General features: G+C 43.5%; 1 protein-coding gene across 1 annotated transcript in view; it reads right to left on the reverse strand.

Moving 5' to 3' along the window:
* Nucleotides 1-17,464, reverse strand: part of DEK (DEK proto-oncogene) — a 302,150-nt gene that overhangs the window by 238,098 nt on the left and 46,588 nt on the right. The window contains exon 3 of the mRNA XM_053715840.1: nt 10,427-10,525. Within this exon, the coding sequence (XP_053571815.1) occupies nt 10,427-10,525 (99 nt within the window). The remainder of the gene's footprint in view (nt 1-10,426; nt 10,526-17,464) is intronic.

Consider the following 17,464-nt stretch of genomic DNA (forward strand, 5'->3'; position numbering starts at 1 on the left):
TGGGGCTTTTTCCTTTCAATGTTCTCGGCGTCGGACAAAATGGGTTTTGTTGGGTAGTTTCAGGACTGGTGCCCTCAGTATGGGCCGCCTCTTGGGTATTGTTTTCCCATAAGTAATGAATGCAGCTGTGGACTCTTTCCATTTATGAAGAATAACAAAATTATGCTTACCTGATAATTTCCTTTTCTTCAGATGGAAAGAGTCCACAGCTCCCCACCCGTATTTATGTGGGTCGTCTATTTTTATTCTTCTGGCACCTTTTTCACCCTGATGGTAGTTCTACTGTTCCTTGTTCCTCGGCAGGGGATGAGCAGAGTGGGAGAAGTATTTAAGCCTTTGGCTGGGGTGTCTTTGCCTCCTGGTGGCCAGGATATTATTTCCCAAAAGTAATGAATGCAGCTGTGGACTCTTTCCATTTGAAGAAAAGAAACTTACCAGGTAAGCATAATTTATGTTTTCTAGGCCCCTCTGGGAGGGCCTGCATAGATGAGTGGATTGATTTTGATCTCCTGAATCCCGCTGACAATCTTATTTTCAGTTCCTCTCTCATTAGGAACCCTCATTCTTCTGAAGGGCCCCGCCCTCCTTATTGGCCTAGGCTGCTCCAGAGATGCCTTCTCCATCCTCTGGCCTGGAGTGATCCCTTCGTGGTGTCCAGGATAATGCCTGGATACTTCTGGCCCAAAATATTTTACCAATTTTCTTTTTCAGACAAGTCCCTACTTTTAGGTTCCTCTGTAGATCGTTCCATGGTTGGAATCTAGGCTTCCTGCCCCCCCCCCTTTTTTTCTCCTTGGCAACTCTAATGTTGCTCCCTCCAGGGTAAGGCACAGAGCTGTACTATTAGCACTGACCCCTTACTACAATTTAAGTAACAGAGGGCAGGTTCAATCCAAGGTCTTTGTTCAGGGATGCCTCACTAGCTTGAGGCACTCTTTATTTCCATCTGGTAGATTTTCTGGTCCTCCATTAATGCAACCCTGACCCATCTCCTTCCTTTGGAGAAGATAGGACCAATTCAGGTTAGAGATTTGATCTGCTTTGGACCGTTGTCTCTTTTCCTTCCGCATTGGTTGAGGGACTTCCTCCTAGGTCATTCTCCAGTCCTCTCAGCCTTTTTCCTTTGTTCGGATCATTTCATTCCGAGTGTCCAATCACTCAGCAGGCTGGTTTCTCGTCAGTGGAGTTTCCAGCATCTAGAGACGGCATCGTTTTGTAGTCTCAGGACCCATAAATTGGTTCCCTAGGAACCTACTAGACTAGCAGATTTCAAGGGTCCCTGGTCATCAGGCTTTCGCGTTAAGTGTCTCTTCCACTGTGTGAACCTTGGATTCCAGGTTCTGCCCTCCTCTGGTCTGTCTGGGTTCGTCGGTATGTGGGAAAGGATATGGATACCTTTCTGCCTCCCTTTTCCATTTGAGTGCGTCTTCCCACTCTCCTCTAGGTTTTCTTTCTGGCCCGTTGACCAGTCCTGCTCTGCCTTTTTGTGGGTCTTTTTTCCTTCAAGGGGCCCCGTGAGTAGACTTTTAGTCTGCCATCCTTGCGGACCTTTAAGGTTCAGAACCCTCTTACCTGGTTTTTTCGAGTCTGTTTAACCGGTTCTTTAAGGTCTAACCTTTTGGCTTTCAGCAACCTTAGCCATGCCCTTTTCCTGGTTTGGCAAATATTGGTGCAAGAGCTATGATGTCCATTCTTAAACCTCTCTCGGAAAAGCTTCTTCCTCTCCTTTTCTCAGATATTCTTTGCGCAGCCATCAGCTCCCTGTTTAACTCTCTAAACTGAAGACTGGTTCTTCGTCAAATCCCCTTTCATGGATCAGAGTGTTCACGCCTGGCACGAATACCCTCCTCCTTTTGGGGCTCTTTCTGTTCAGAGTCTGCAGACTCATCCTTCTTTGGTGGCTCTTGCCTTCAGGTTTCTTTGACGGTTGGGTCTTTCAGCCTGGTATTTTTCTTAATCTTCTCATGAGTTCCACTCTGTAAATGCTCTCCTCTCCGGCCTTTTGGGCTTTAAAATGTGCAAAATATGAAGCCTCCTGTCTTGCCATAAAATTCAGATTATTCTAACCTTGGTGCCTAAATAATCTAGATTTTATTAAAGACAGGAGGCAAATATTTTCCCACCTCTTTCCTCCCTGCAAGTATAAATAACATTTTTGAAAACATAATTTATGCTTACCTGATAAATTTATTTCTCTTGTAGTGTATCCAGTTCACGATCATCCATTACTTGTGGGATATTCTCCTTCCCAACAGGAAGTTGCATGAGGATCACCCACAGCAGAGCTGCTATATAGCTCCTCCCCTCACTGCCATATCCAGTCATCGACCGAAACAAGACGAGAAAGGAGAAAACCATAGGGTGCAGTGGTGACTGTAGATTAATTAAAATTTTGACCTGCCTGAAAAGGACAGGGCGGGCCGTGGACTGGATACACTACAAGAGAAATAAATTTATCAGGTAAGCATAAATTATGTTTTTGTCTTGTTAAGTGTATCCAGTCCACGGATCATCCATTACTTGTGGGATACCAATACCAAAGCTAAAGTACACGGATGATGGGAGGGACAAGGCAGGAACTTAAACGGAAGGAACCACTGCCTGTAGAACCTGTCTCCCAAAAACAGCCTCCGAAGAAGCAAAAGTATCAAATTTGTAAAATTTGGAAAAAGTATGAAGCGAAGACCAAGTCGCAGCCTTGCAAATCTGTTCAACAGAGGCCTCATTTTTAAAGGCCCAGGTGGAAGCCACAGCTCTAGTAGAATGAGCTGTAATCCTTTCAGGAGGCTGCTGTCCAGCAGTCTCATAGGCTAAACGGATTATACTCCGAAGCCAAAAAGAAAGAGGTTGCCGAGGCCTTTTGACCTCTCCTCTGTCCAGAGTTAACAACAGGTTAGATGTTTGGCGAAAATCTTTAGTAGCCTGTAAGTAAAACTTCAAGGCACGGACTACGTCTAGATTATGCAAAAGACGTTCCTTCTTTGAAGAAGGATTAGGACATAATGATGGAATAACAATCTCTTGATTGATATTGTTGTTAGAAACCACCTTAGGTAAAAACCCAGGTTTTGTACGCAGAACAACTTTATCTGAATGAAAGATCAGATAAGGAGAATCACAATGTAAGGCAGATAACTCTGAGACTCTTCGAGCCGAGGAAATAGCCATCAGAAAAATAACTTTCCATGAAAGAAGTTTGATATCAATAGAATGAAGGGGTTCAAACGGAACCCCTTGAAGAACTTTAAGAACCAAGTTTAAGCTCCATGGAGGAGCAACAGGTTTAAACACAGGCTTAATTCTAACTAAAGCCTGACAAAATGCCTGAACGTCTGGAACTTCTGCCAGACGCTTGTGTAAAAGAATAGACAGAGCAGAAATCTGTCCCTTTAAAGAACTAGCCGATAGTCCTTTGTCCAAACCCTCTTGGAGGAAGGACAATATCCTAGGAATCCTAACCCTACTCCATGAGTAATTCTTGGATTCACGCCAATGAAGATATTTACGCCATATCTTGTGGTAAATTTTCCTGGTGACAGGCTTTCGTGCCTGTATTAAGGTATCAATTACTGACTCGGAGAAGCCACGCTTTGATAGGATCAAGCGTTCAATCTCCATGCAGTCAGTCTCAGAGAAAGTAGATTTGGATGATTGAAAGGACCTTGTATTAGGTCTTGTCTCAGAGGCAGAGTCCATGGTGGAAAGGATGACATGTCCACTAGGTCTGCATACCAGGTCCTGCGTGGCCACGCAGGCGCTATCAATATCACCGATGCTCTTTCCTGTTTGATTTTGGCAATCAGACGAGGGAGCAGAGGAAACGGTGGAAACACATAAGCCAGATTGAAGAACCAAGGCGCTGTTAGAGCATCTATCAGTGCCGCTTCTGGGTCCCTGGACCTGGATCCGTAACAAGGAAGCTTGGCGTTCTGGCGAGACGCCATGAGATCCAATTCTGGTTTGCCCCAACGGAGAACTAATTGAGCAAACTCCCCCGGATGAAAAGTCTGACGACTTAGAAAATCCGCCTCCCAGTTCTCTACACCTGGGATATGGATCGCTGACAGGTGGCAAGAGTGAGTCTCTGCCCAGCGAATTATCTTGGAGACTTCTAACATCGCTAGGGAACTCCTGGTTCCCCCTTGATGGTTGATGTAAGCCACAGTCGTGATGTTGTCCGACTGAAATCTGATGAAACTCAGTGTTGCTAACTGAGGCCAAGCTAGAAGAGCATTGAATATTGCTCTTAACTCCAGAATATTTATTGGGAGGAGTTTGTCCTCCTGAGTCCATGAACCCTGAAGCCTTCAGGGAGTTCCAGACTGCACCCCAACCTAGAATCTGTTACAATTGTCCAATCTGGTCTGCGAAAGGTCATACCCTTGGACAGATGGACTTGAGATAACCACCAGAGAAGAGAATCTTTGGTTTCCTGATCCAGATTTAGTAGAGGGGACAAATCTGTGTAATCCCCATTCCACTGACTGAGCATGCATAATTGCGGCGGTCTGAGATGCAGGCGCGCAAATGGCACTATGTCCATCGCCGCTACCATTAAGCCAATTACTTCCATGCACTGAGCCACCGTGGGGCGCAGAATGGAGTGAAGAACACGGCAAGCATTTAGAAGTTTTGATAACCTGGACCCGTCAGGTAAATTTTCATTTCTATAGAATCTATTAGAGTCCCTAGGAAGGAAACCCTTGTGAGAGGAGATAGAGAACTCTTTTCTTGGTTCACTTTCCACCCATGCGACCTCAGAAATGCCAGAACTAGCTCTGTATGAGACTTGGCAATTTGAAAGCTTGACGCCTGTATCAGGATGTCGTCTAGATAAGGAGCCACCGCTATGCCTCGCGGTCTTAGAACCGCCAGAAGAGATCCCAGAACCTTTGTGAAAATTCTTGGGGCTGTAGCCAACCCGAAGGGAAGAGCTACAAATTGGTAATGCCTGTCTAGAAAGGCAAATCTCAGGAACCGATGATGATTCTTGTGAATCGGAATGTGAAGGTAGGCATCCTTTAAGTCCACTGTGGTCATGTACTGACCCTCTTGGATCAAGGGTAAAATGGTTCGAATAGTTTCCATCTTGAATGACGGAACTCTGAGGAATTTGTTTAGGATTTTTAGATCCAAAATTGGTCTGAAGGTTCCCTCTTTTTTGGGAACCACAAACAGATTTGAATAAAACCCCTGTCCTTGTTCCGTCCGCGGAACTGGATGGATCACTCCCATTACAAGGAGGTCTTGTACGCAGCTTAGGAATGCCTCTTTCTTTATCTGGTTTGCAGATAATCTTGAAAGGTGAAATCTCCCTTGTGGAGGAGAAGCTTTGAAGTCCAGAAGATATCCCTGAGATATGATCTCCAACGCCCAGGGATCCTGAACATCTCTTGCCCACGCCTGGGCGAAGAGAGAGAGTCTGCCCCCTACTAGATCCGTTGTCGGATAGGGGGCCGCTCCTTCATGCCGTCTTAGAGGCAGCAGCAGGCTTTCTGGCCTGCTTGCCCTTGTTCCAGGACTGGTTAGGTTTCCAGGCCTGCTTGGATTGAGCAAAAGTTCCCTCTTGTTTTGAAGCAGAGGAAGTTGATGCTGCACCTGCCTTGAAATTTCAAAAGGCACGAAAATTAGACTGTCGCCCTTGATTTGGCCCTGTCCTGAGGAAGGGTATGACCCTTACCTCCAGTAATGTCAGCAATAATTTCTTTCAAACCAGGCCCGAATAAGGTCTGCCCCTTGAAAGGAATGTTAAGCAATTTAGACTTTGAAGTCACATCAGCTGACCAGGATTTAAGCCATAGCGCCCTACGCGCCTGGATGGCGAATCCGGAATTCTTAGCCGTTAGTTTAGTCAAATGAACAATGGCATCAGAAACAAATGAGTTAGCTAGCTTAAGTGTTCTAAGCTTGTCAATAATTTCAGTCAATGGAGCTGTATGGATGGCCTCTTCCAGGGCCTCAAACCAGAAGGCCGCCGCAGCAGTGACAGGCGCAATGCATGCAAGGGGCTGTAAAATAAAACCTTGTTGAATAAACATTTTCTTAAGGTAACCCTCTAATTTCTTATCCATTGGATCTGAAAAAGCACAACTGTCCTCAGCCGGGATAGTGGTACGCTTTGCTAAAGTAGAAACTGCTCCCTCCACCTTAGGGACTGTCTGCCATAAGTCCCGTGTAGTAGCATCTATTGGAAACATTTTTCTAAATATAGGAGGTGGGGAAAAGGGCACACCGGGTCTATCCCACTCCTTACTAATAATTTCTGTAAGCCTTTTAGGTATTGGAAAAACATCAGTACTCACCGGCACTGCATAGTATTTATCCAGCCTACACAATTTCTCTGGCACTGCAATTGTGTCACAGTCATTCAGAGCAGCTAATACCTCCCCAAGCAATACACTGAGGTTCTCAAGCTTAAATTTAAAATTAGAAATCTCTGAATCAGGTCTCCCCGATTCAGAGACGTCACCCACAGACTGAAGCTCTCCGTCCTCAGGTTCTGCATATTGTGACGCAGTATCAGACATGGCTCTTACAGCATCTACGCGCTCTGTATCTCGTCTAACCCCAGAGCTATCGCGCTTGCCTCTCAATTCAGGTAATCTGGATAATACCTCTGACAGGGTATTATTCATGATTGCAGCCATGTCCTGCAAAGTAATCGCTATGGGCGTCCCTGATGTACTTGGCGCCATATTAGCGTGCGTCCCTTGAGCGGGAGGCGAAGGGTCCGACACGTGGGGAGAGTTAGTCGGCATAACTTCCCCCTCGACAGACCCCTCTGGTGACAATTCTTTTATAGATAAAGACTGATCTTTACTGTTTAAGGTGAAATCAATACATTTAGTACACATTCTCCTATGGGGCTCCACCATGGCTTTTAAACATAATGAACAAGTATCCTCTGTTTCAGACATGTTTGTACAGACTAGCAATGAGACTAGCAAGCTTGGAAAATACTTTAAAGCAAGTTAACAAGCAATATAAAAATGTTACTGTGCCTTTAAGAGAAACAAATTTTGACAAAATTTGAAATAACAGTGAAAAAAGGCAGTTACACTAACAAAAATTTTACAGTGTATGTAACAAGTCAGCAGAGCATTGCACCCACTTGCAAATGGATGATTAACCCCTTAATAACAAAAGCAGAATAATAAATGACAAAAACGTTTTTTAAACGTCACAACAACTGCCACAGTCTGTGATTGTTAGCCTCCTCAAACACGACTTTGAAGCCTTTTGAGCCCTTCAGAGATGTCCTGGATCATGCAGGAAGAAGCTGAATGTCTGTCAGTATTTTTAGCTGCACAGAAAAGCACTAAAATAGGCCCTTCCCACTCATATTGCAACAGTGGAAAACCTCAGGAACTGTTTCTAGGCAAAAATCAAACAGGCCATGTGGAAAAAAAAAAAAACTAGGCCCCAATAAGTTTTGTCACCAAACATATATAAAAACGATTTAACATGCCAGCAAACGTTTTATATTACACTTTTATAAGAGTATGTATCTCTATTAATAAGCCTGATACCAGTCGCTATCACTGCATTTAAGGCTTTACTTACATTAATCCGGTATCAGCAGCATTTTCTAGCAAATTCCATCCCTAGAAAAATATTAACTGCACATACCTTATTGCAGGAAAACCTGCACGCCATTCCCTCTCTGAAGTTACCTCACTCCTCAGAATATGTGAGAACAGCAATGGATCTTAGTTACTTCTGCTAAGATCATAGAAATCACAGGCAGATTCTTCTTCTAATGCTGCCTGAGATGAAACAGTACACTCCGGTACCATTTAAAAATAACAAACTTTTGATTGAAGTTAAAAAACTAACTATAATACACCACTCTCCTCTTACTACGTCCATCTTTGTTGAGAGTTGCAAGAGAATGACTGGATATGGCAGTGAGGGGAGGAGCTATATAGCAGCTCTGCTGTGGGTGATCCTCTTGCAACTTCCTGTTGGGAAGGAGAATATCCCACAAGTAATGGATGATCCGTGGACTGGATACACTTAACAAGAGAAATAGGCCCCTCCCACTCATATTACAACAGTGGAAAGCCTCAGGAAACTGTTTGTAGGCAAAAATCAAGCCAGCCATGTGGAAAAAAACTAGGCCCCAATAAGTTTTGTCACCAAACATATATAAAAACGATTAACATGCCAAACGTTTTATATTACACTTTTATAAGAGTATGTATCTCTGTTAAGCCTGATACCAGTCGCTATCACTGCATTTAAGGCTTAACTTACATTAATCTGGTATTAGCAGCATTTTTCTAGCAAATTCCATCCCTAGAAATATGTTAACTGCACATACCTTATTGCAGGAAAACCTGCACGCCATTCCCCCTCTGAAGTTACCTCACAACTCAGAATATGTGAGAACGGCAGTGGATCTTAGTTACTTCTGCTAAGATCATAGAATCACAGGCAGATTCTTCTTCTAATGCTGTCTGAGATGAAACAGTACACTCCGGTACCAATTAAAAATAAACTTTTGATTGAAGTTAAAAAACTAACTATAATACACCACTCTCCTCTTACTACGTCCATCTTTGTTGAGAGTTGCAAGAGAATGACTGGATATGGCAGTGAGGGGAGGAGCTATATAGCAACTCTGCTGTGGGTGATCCTCTTGCAACTTCCTGTTGGGAAGGAGAATATCCCACAAGTAATGGATGATCCGTGGACTGGATACACTTAACAAGAGAAATATCAATACATATATAAGTTATTTTGATTGTTATCCAAACTTGGTTAACCTTTGTTCTCCATAGGTTTGTCTACTGTTATGTTGCAGTATTATTTCTTCCCGTTTTCTTTTGTTTGTTTATTTTCAGATTAAAGGAACCTTGCTCTCTTGGAACTGGAATGTCTATTTTCTCTATTCCTTCAATGGAATCTCTAAGGGGCGTTTTGTGTGAAGTTTCCAAATTGATGGACTTTCCTTCTGTTACGGCAGCGAAAAGAAGTTATTTCCTGTGCTTGTGTGGTTATATTATCTACTATCTTCTGATTGGACGTTTTTTGTTACTATGTTATTGTTTTCTTTGCTGCTGTTTTGAAGTCAGTAAAGATTAATGCAAAATATTCGCCTCCTGTCTAATAAAATCTAGATTTAGGTACCAAGGTTAGAATAATCTAAATTTGTATATATCGATGTAATATGTGAAAACAACTTTAATAAAACAGGTAAATGAAAAAAAATAATTATAATTAACATATATATTATACATAAATTTGACTTGTACAGATTGGTTGACTATTGCTTATCCCTAAACCAGTCATGTATTAATTGCACAGCTAGAGCTTTAAAGGGACAGTCTACTTGATTTTTTTTTTTTAGAAAGACTGATAACGCCTTTGCTATACATTCCCCAGCTTTGCACAACCAACATTGTTATATTAATATACTAAACCTTTAAACCGCTAAATTTCTGACTGTTTCTAAGCCTCTTATCAGTACATTTTCAGCTTTTCACTGCCAGACAGTCCAACTTCATTGTGTGCCATATAGGTAACGTGCTCAATCCCGTGGTGTTATTTATGAAGCAGCACCAATTGGCTAAAACGCAACTTTTTAAATAGCACTGAGATAAGGGGGCAGTCTGTAGAGGCTTATTATATACAAAGGTAAGACGTATATTAACATAAGTTTATTATGCAAAACTGGGGAATGGGTAATAAAGGGATTATCCATCTTTTTAAACAAACATTTTAAGGTACACTGTCCATTTAAGTTCCATTAGTGATCAAGAGATTTTAACCATAATAGTATGCAGCCACATTTTGAGCACTAATATGGTTAATGTGTAGACAGACATGCAAATTAGGCAAACAAAAAAAAATTGTAAAGCTTTTTTCTTTGGATTGCAGGCAATGCACTGCAAACTGTAGTCAAATTCGCACACAACTATTATGGGCATATTTCTACATGCAGGATAGCTTGAGTGGAGCACTACTACACGCACGCAAAATCTACTCAAATGCATATAGCTTTTAACACTTTACACAATGTCATAAAGCTTGCCTTAAAATCAACTTGTCTACAATATTTATGGTCATAAAGAGAAAAAGCTGGTAAATCAGAGGACTTAGAAGTACCAACAGCAGAAATAACTTGGTTCAAGCTGTTACAATCTTAAATTAGTGCACATGTATGCTATTACAGTTATATTAAGAGTATAATTTGAGATTATAAAATAGGATTTGTAGACTGCAAGATCTTTAAAGCTGTAATACTTGTTGCCTTGTTATACTGAAAGGTTGATACGTAGAAAGCCAGTAATAATACAAAGTGGTAGATATATCTTATCAAAAACTAACCTAAGTAAATTGGTAGAGATTTTTTTTTTTTACAAGTGATTTTTCCCACCTCAAACTTTACTACAGTCATTTTCTCACCAATTAAGACACTTACCTTCCGTAAGGACTTGCTCTTTTTTAATTAATGTCATTTCCAGGCTCAGTCTTTCCACCTTCTTCTTTTCTCTTTTACCCTCTACAATAAGGCTCTTTTCTAAATGGGAAAAGAAAAAAACAAAAACAAGAGTGGTGCCATATTAATAATTATAATTAAGTGCTTTCATGTCAGCAACTAGCACTGAAGTGACACAAACAGCTATTGGTCCTCATAACAAGAAGCTTACAGAAGGGAAAACAGCCACAGCAGCCTCTTAAAGGGACAGTGTACACAAAAACAAATATGGGCTACTTAACCCTTTCGTACCAGAGTTAACTTGTCTACATCGGAATAACTTCCGATGTAAACAAATTGAAATCTCGCGATTGTGCACGTGATCACGAGATTACAATGATGGTATCCTCCAGACCGCGATCCCACCAGGGAAGCGCCAGTGCCTTCAGGAAAGCCAACCGGTTAGGACGTTTTATTTCGTCCTTCGGCGCTAAAGCCCAGCAAAATTTGGACGAAATACGTCCTAACGGCGTTAAAGGGTTAAAATAAAGCTTTAGATGTAGATAAAGTTTGTAATTTACATGCATTACATAATTTGCTGCTAAAAATAAGGGAAAAAAACTTGTTTTTACTTTATATGCATACGTTCGTAATTCATACTACAGAGCTAGGGTTTTTAACTCACTCCCTAACTAGCGTACAAACGCTAGGATTGACTATTGTCTGCCTCGGGCCTTTATGATATTTGGAGAGCTCTACACCCATGCGACCACTACTATACCCATGTTTCGCACCCCCACAAACTATACTCTAGGCTAGATTACATTTTCTCCACGGCTGACTCCCTTGATTTGATTAAGATGGCCAAAATATCCCTTTGTGCCTGGTCAGACCATGACCTTGTTCAGTCTGACATAACTTCTACTAACACTACTCATATTAGACCCAAATGGAGGTTACCCCACCACATTCTGGAGGACGTACCCTTCAGAGAGGAACATCGCAGAGATATTACTCACTTCATACAAACTAATGACAATCTTTCTGTTAGAGATGACACTTTATGGGGAGCTGCTAAAGCTACAATTAGAGGTCTCCTTATTACTAAACAATCACACCTTAGAAAACAGGCAGGCCTCACCCTCTCACAAGCTCATATCAAGTTAAGGCAACTAGAAGCATGCAATAGAAGTGCCGTCACCACAAATATCACATCCCAAATTATTGCACTTAAAGATCACATTTCCCAGTTTGAACTACGTAGAACCCAGCTTAACCTTACCAAGCTCAAGCACTTATTCTACTATAAAAGTAATAAGGCTGATACTCTGCTAGCGAGCAAAATTAGAAATAGGTTAGGGGCATCCCGAATTCATTCCATACGGTCCTCAGGTTCCCTTCTTCAGATTCCGTCCCAGATAGGAGAGGCTTTTGCCGATTACTACGCCAAGCTTTATAATATAGCCACAGCTGAGTCGCCTAGGTCCACTCCTCAGGAGGTTCTGGAGACTTATCCTGAGACATTGTCGCTCCCATCCTAGCCTCGGAACGAGACATCTTAAGCTCCCCTTTTTCTCTCCCAGAAATTATTAGAGTTATCAAGAATGCGAAGTCCTTCAAGTCCCCTGGCCCAGATGGCTACCCCGGTTCATTTTTATAAGGTCTATGCACAAGAACTTGCCCCTTTACTATTAATTTTTTACAATTTAGCTAGAAAAGAAGGCCGCTTTCAGAGAAAATTCCTAGAAGCCAATATTGTCACCATCCTAAAACCTGACAAGGACCCATCCCTTTGCGTGAGCTACAGGCCTATCTCCCTGATAAACACGGACATTAAGTTCTATTCAAAGATACTAGCTAATCGTCTCGCCAATTTGTTGCCTTCCCTGATTGACCCGGATCATGTGGGATTCGTCCCTCTCCGAGAGGGCCCAGACAATACGCGGCGACTCCTCAATATTCTCACTCTTGCCTCACGACTTCGAAGGCCGCTTGCGGTCATTTCTCTTGATGCCGAGAAGGCTTTCGACAAGGTCAGATGGCAATATCTTTGGGCGGTCCTCGAGAGATTTCACTTTCCCCCTGACTTCATAACGGCCATTCAGGCCCTCTACTCCACTCCTACTGCATCTCTGAGTGGTCTGGGATTCCACTCCCCTCTTCTCCATTACAAACGGCACCAGACAGGGGTGTCCCCTCTCGCCGCTTTTGTTTGCCCTCTCGATCGAACCCCTTGCAGAGCAGATAAAATCTGATCCCCAAATCAAGGGTGTCACCCTGTCGGGTACCTCGCACAACATTTCACTATTTGCTGACGACGTCACCCTCTTCTCGTCGCACCCTGAGCATAGAATTCCCAGACTCCTAAATATACTCATCACTTTCGGCGCCCACTCTTACTACAAACTGAATTTATCAAAAACTCAAGTGTACACACAAGGGTTTACAAGTGTGCAATTAGCTCCCCTCACTAAGAGTTATCATTTTACCTGGACAGAACAATCCGTTTTACGCTTGGGTATCCGGATCTCTAGCAGCAGCCTCCCTCAATTAAAGATAACTATCTCCCTCTCTTAACCTCACTTCGCTCCTTGCGAAAAGACTGGAATCTCCAGCATGTATCCTGGCTAGGTAGGATCACGGCGTTGAAAATGTCGTTCCTCCCCAGGCTGACTTACTTATTCCGCTGTTACTGAGGAAGATGTTTCGGCACTTATACTGCGCTCTCACCCTATCCCCTCACAGCTACTCCCCTCCCTCTCTGCTACCCTTACCCCTACACTAACACATATTTTCAACCTCTCCCTCAGCACTGGTATATTTCCCTCATCGATGAAACACCTATCCTCAAAAAACCTTCCCTTGATCCTACCTCCCCATCCAACTACCGCCCTATTTCCCTCCTCCCTCGTGCTTCAAAGCTTCGAGAAAAACAGAATTTATGCTTACCTGATAAATTACTCTCTCTTACAGGTGTATTCAGTCCACGGATTCATCCTTACTTGTGGGATATTCTCAATCCCTACAGGAAGTGGCAAAGAGCACACAGCAAAGCTGTCCATATAGCTCCCCTCTGGCTCCGCCCCCCCCAGTCATTCGACCGACGGTTAGGAGAAAAAGGAGAACCATAGGGTGCAGTGGTGACTGTAGTTATTGTAAATTAAATTTGAACCTGACTTAAATATCAGGGCGGGCCGTGGACTGAATACACCTGTAAGAGAAAGTAATTTATCAGGTAAGCATAAATTCTGTTTGCTCTTACTTGGTGTATTCAGTCCACGAATTCATCCTTACTTGTGGGATACCAATACCAAAGCAATAGGACAAGGATGAAGGGAGGGAACAAGTCAGGTAACCTAAACGGAAGGCACCACTGTTTGCAAAACCTCTCTCCCAAAAATAGCCTCCGAAGAAGCAAAAGTATCGAATTTATAAAATTTGGCGAATGTATGCAGTGAAGACCAAGTCGCTGCCTTACAAATCTGTTCAACAGAAGCCTCATTCTTGAAAGCCCATGTGGAAGCCACAGCTCTGGTGGAATGAGCTGCAATTCGTACAGGAGGCTGCTTACCAGCAGTCTCATAAGCCAATCGGATGATGCTTTTCAGCCAGAATGAAAGAGGTAGCAGTCGCTTTCTGACCTCTCCTCTTACCAGAATACACAACAAACAAGGATGATGTTTGTCTGAAATCTTTAGTTGCTTTTAAATAGAACTTTAAAGCACGAACCACATCAAGATTGTGCAACAGTCGTTCCGTCTTAGAAACTGGATTAGGGCACAGAGAAGGAACAATGATTTCCTGGTTAATATTCTTATTAGAAACCACCTTTGGAAGTAAACCAGGTTTAGTACGCAAAACAACCTTATCTGCATGGAACACCAGATAGGGTGAATCACACTGCAAAGCAGACAATTCTGAAACTCTTCGAGCAGAAGAAATAGCTACTAAAAACAAAACTTTCCAAGATAATAACTTGATATCTATGGAATGCAAAGGTTCAAACGGAACCCCTTGAAGAACTGAAAGAACTAAATTTAGACTCCATGGAGGAGCCACAGGTCTGTAGACAGGCTTGATTCTAACTAGGGCCTCTGCAAACGCCTGAACGTCTGGTACAGCTGCCAGACGCTTGTGTAACAGAATAGACAGAGCAGATATCTGTCCCTTTAAGGAACTAGCCGACAGACCTTTCAACAAACCTTCTTGGAGAAAAGACAATATCCTTGGAATCCTAACCTTACTCCATGAGTAACCCTTGGATTCAAACCAACAAAGATATTTCCGCCATATCTTATGGTAAATTTTCCTGGTGACAGGCTTTCTGGCCTGTATCAGAGTATCTATAACTGAATCAGAGAAACCCCGCTTAGCTAGGATTAAGCGTTCAATCTCCAAGCAGTCAGTTGCAGAGAAACTAGATTTGGGTGCTTGAAAGGACCTTAGATTAGAAGATCCTGCCTCGATGGCAGTTTCCATGGTGGGACCAATGACATGTCCACTAGGTCTGCATACCAAGTCCTGCGTGGCCACGCAGGCGCTATCAGGATTACCGAAGCCTTCTCCTGTTTGATTCTGGCAACTAGCCGAGGGAGAAGAGGAAACGGTGGAAAGACATAAGCTAGACTGAATGACCAAGGCGCTATTAATGCATCTATCAATGTCGCCTTGGGATCCCTGGATCTGGATCCGTAAAGGGGAAGTTTGGTGTTCTGACGGGAAGCCATCAGATCCAACTCTGGAATGCCCCAAAGCTGGGTCAGCTGAGCAAAAACCTCCGGGTGGAGTTCCCACTCCCCCGGATGGAAAGTCTGACGACTTAGAAAATCCGCCTCCCAGTTGTCTACCCCTGGGATGTGAATTGCAGATAGATGGCAGGAGTGATCCTCCGCCCATTTGATAATCTTGGATACTTCCTTCATCGCTAGGGAACTCTTTGTTCCTCCCTGATGATTGATGTACACCACAGTCGTGATGTTGTCCGACTGAAATCTGATGAATTTGGCCTCCGCTAGTTGAGGCCACGCCTGGAGCGTATTAATATCGCTCTCAGCTCCAAAATGTTTATCGGGAGAAGAGATTCTTCCCGAGACCATAGTCCCTGAGCCTTCAGGGAGTTCCAGAACGCACCCCAGCCTACCAGACTGGCATTGGTCGTGACAATGATCCACTCCGGTCTGTGGAAACTCATTCCCTGAGACAGGTGATCTTGAGACAACCACCAGAGAAGAGAGTCTCTAGTTTTTTGATCCATTTGAATTTGAGGAGACAGATCTGCGTAATCTCCATTCCACTGTTTGAGCATGCACAGCTGCAGTGGTCTGAGATGGATTCGGGCGAAAGGGACTACGTCCATTGCCGCAACCATTAAACCAATTACTTCCATGCACTGAGCCACGGAAGACCGAGGAATGGAATGAAGAACTCGGCAAGTATTCAGCAGTTTTGACTTCCTGACCTCTGTCAGAAAGATTTTCATTTCTACCGAGTCTATTAGTGTTCCCAGAAAGGGAACCCTTGTGAGCGGGGACAGAGAACTCTTTACTACCTTCACCTTCCACCGTTGAGACCTTAGAAAGGCCAGAACAATGTCCGTATGAGCCTTGGCTCTGTGAAAGGACGACGCCTGTATTAATATGTCGTCTAGGTAAGGTGCTACTGCAATGCCCTGCGGTCTTAGAACCGCTAGAAGGGACCCTAGCACCTTTGTGAAAATTCTGGGAGCGGTGGCCAACCCGAAAGGAAGTGCCACTTACTGGTAATGTTTGTCCAGAAAGGCGAACCTTAGGAACTGATGGTGATCTTTGTGGATGGGAATATGTAGGTACGCATCCTTTAGATCCACGGTAGTCATATATTGACCTTCCTGGATCATCGGCAAGATGAAAGACGGAACTCTGAGGAATTTGTTTAGGATTTTTATATCCAGGATTGGCATGAAAGTTCCTTCCTTTTTGGGAACTACGAACAGGTTGGAGTAAAAGCCCAGTCCTTGTTATGCAATTGGAACTGGGTGTATCACTCCCATTTTTAGTAGATCTTCTACACAGCGTAAGAATGCTTGTTTCTTTGTTTGGTCTGAAGACAAACGAGAAATGTGGAACCTTCCCCTTGGGGGAGAATCCTTGAATTCTAGAATGTACCCCTGAGCAACTATTTCCAATGCCCAGGGATCCGGAACGTCTCTTGCCCAAGCCTGAGCAAAGAGAGAAAGTCTGTCCCCTACCAGATCCGATCCCGGATCGGTGGCTACCCCTTCATGCTGCCTTGGTAGCAGGAGCAGGCTTCTTGGCCTGTTTACCCTTATTCCAGCCCTGCAAGGGTTTCCAGGTTGCTTTGGGCTGGGAAGCGTTATCTTGCTTTGCGGCAGCAGAGGTTGCAGCAGGTCCGCTCCTGAAGTTGCGAAAGGAGTGAAAATTAGGCCGTTTTAGGCCAAAAACAAGGCTATCTTGTGGAAGGGCATGGCCCTTACCCCAGTGATATCTGAAATAATTTCTTTCAGCTCTGGGCCGAATAGGGTTTTCCCTTTGAAGGGAATATTTAACAGTTTTGTTTTGGACGACACATCCGCCGACCACGATTTGAGCCAAAGCGCTCTTCGCGCCATGATGGCAAAACCTGAGTTTTTCGCCGCTAGTTTAGCTAATTGGAGAACGGCATCAGTGATAAAAGAATTAGCCAGCTTTAAAGCATGAATTCTATCCATGACCTCATCGTATGAAGTCTCCCTCTGGAGCGACTCCTCCAGGGCCTCGAACCAAAAATCCGCTGCAGTAGTTACCGGAATAATGCAAGCAATTGGTTGAAGCAGAAAACATTGCTGAACAAAAATTTTCTTCAGCAATCCTTCCAATTTTTTATCCATAGGATCTTTGAAAGCACAACTGTCCTCTATTGGTATAGTTGTACGCTTAGCCAGTGTTGAAACAGCCCCCTCTACCTTAGGGACCGTCTGCCACGCGTCCCGCCTAGGGTCGTTTATGGGGAACATTTTCTTAAAGATAGGTGGGGGAACAAAGGGTACACCTGGTCTCTCCCACT

Source organism: Bombina bombina, chromosome 5 (assembly GCF_027579735.1).
Source record: "Bombina bombina isolate aBomBom1 chromosome 5, aBomBom1.pri, whole genome shotgun sequence".
Lineage (NCBI taxonomy): Eukaryota > Metazoa > Chordata > Amphibia > Anura > Bombinatoridae > Bombina > Bombina bombina.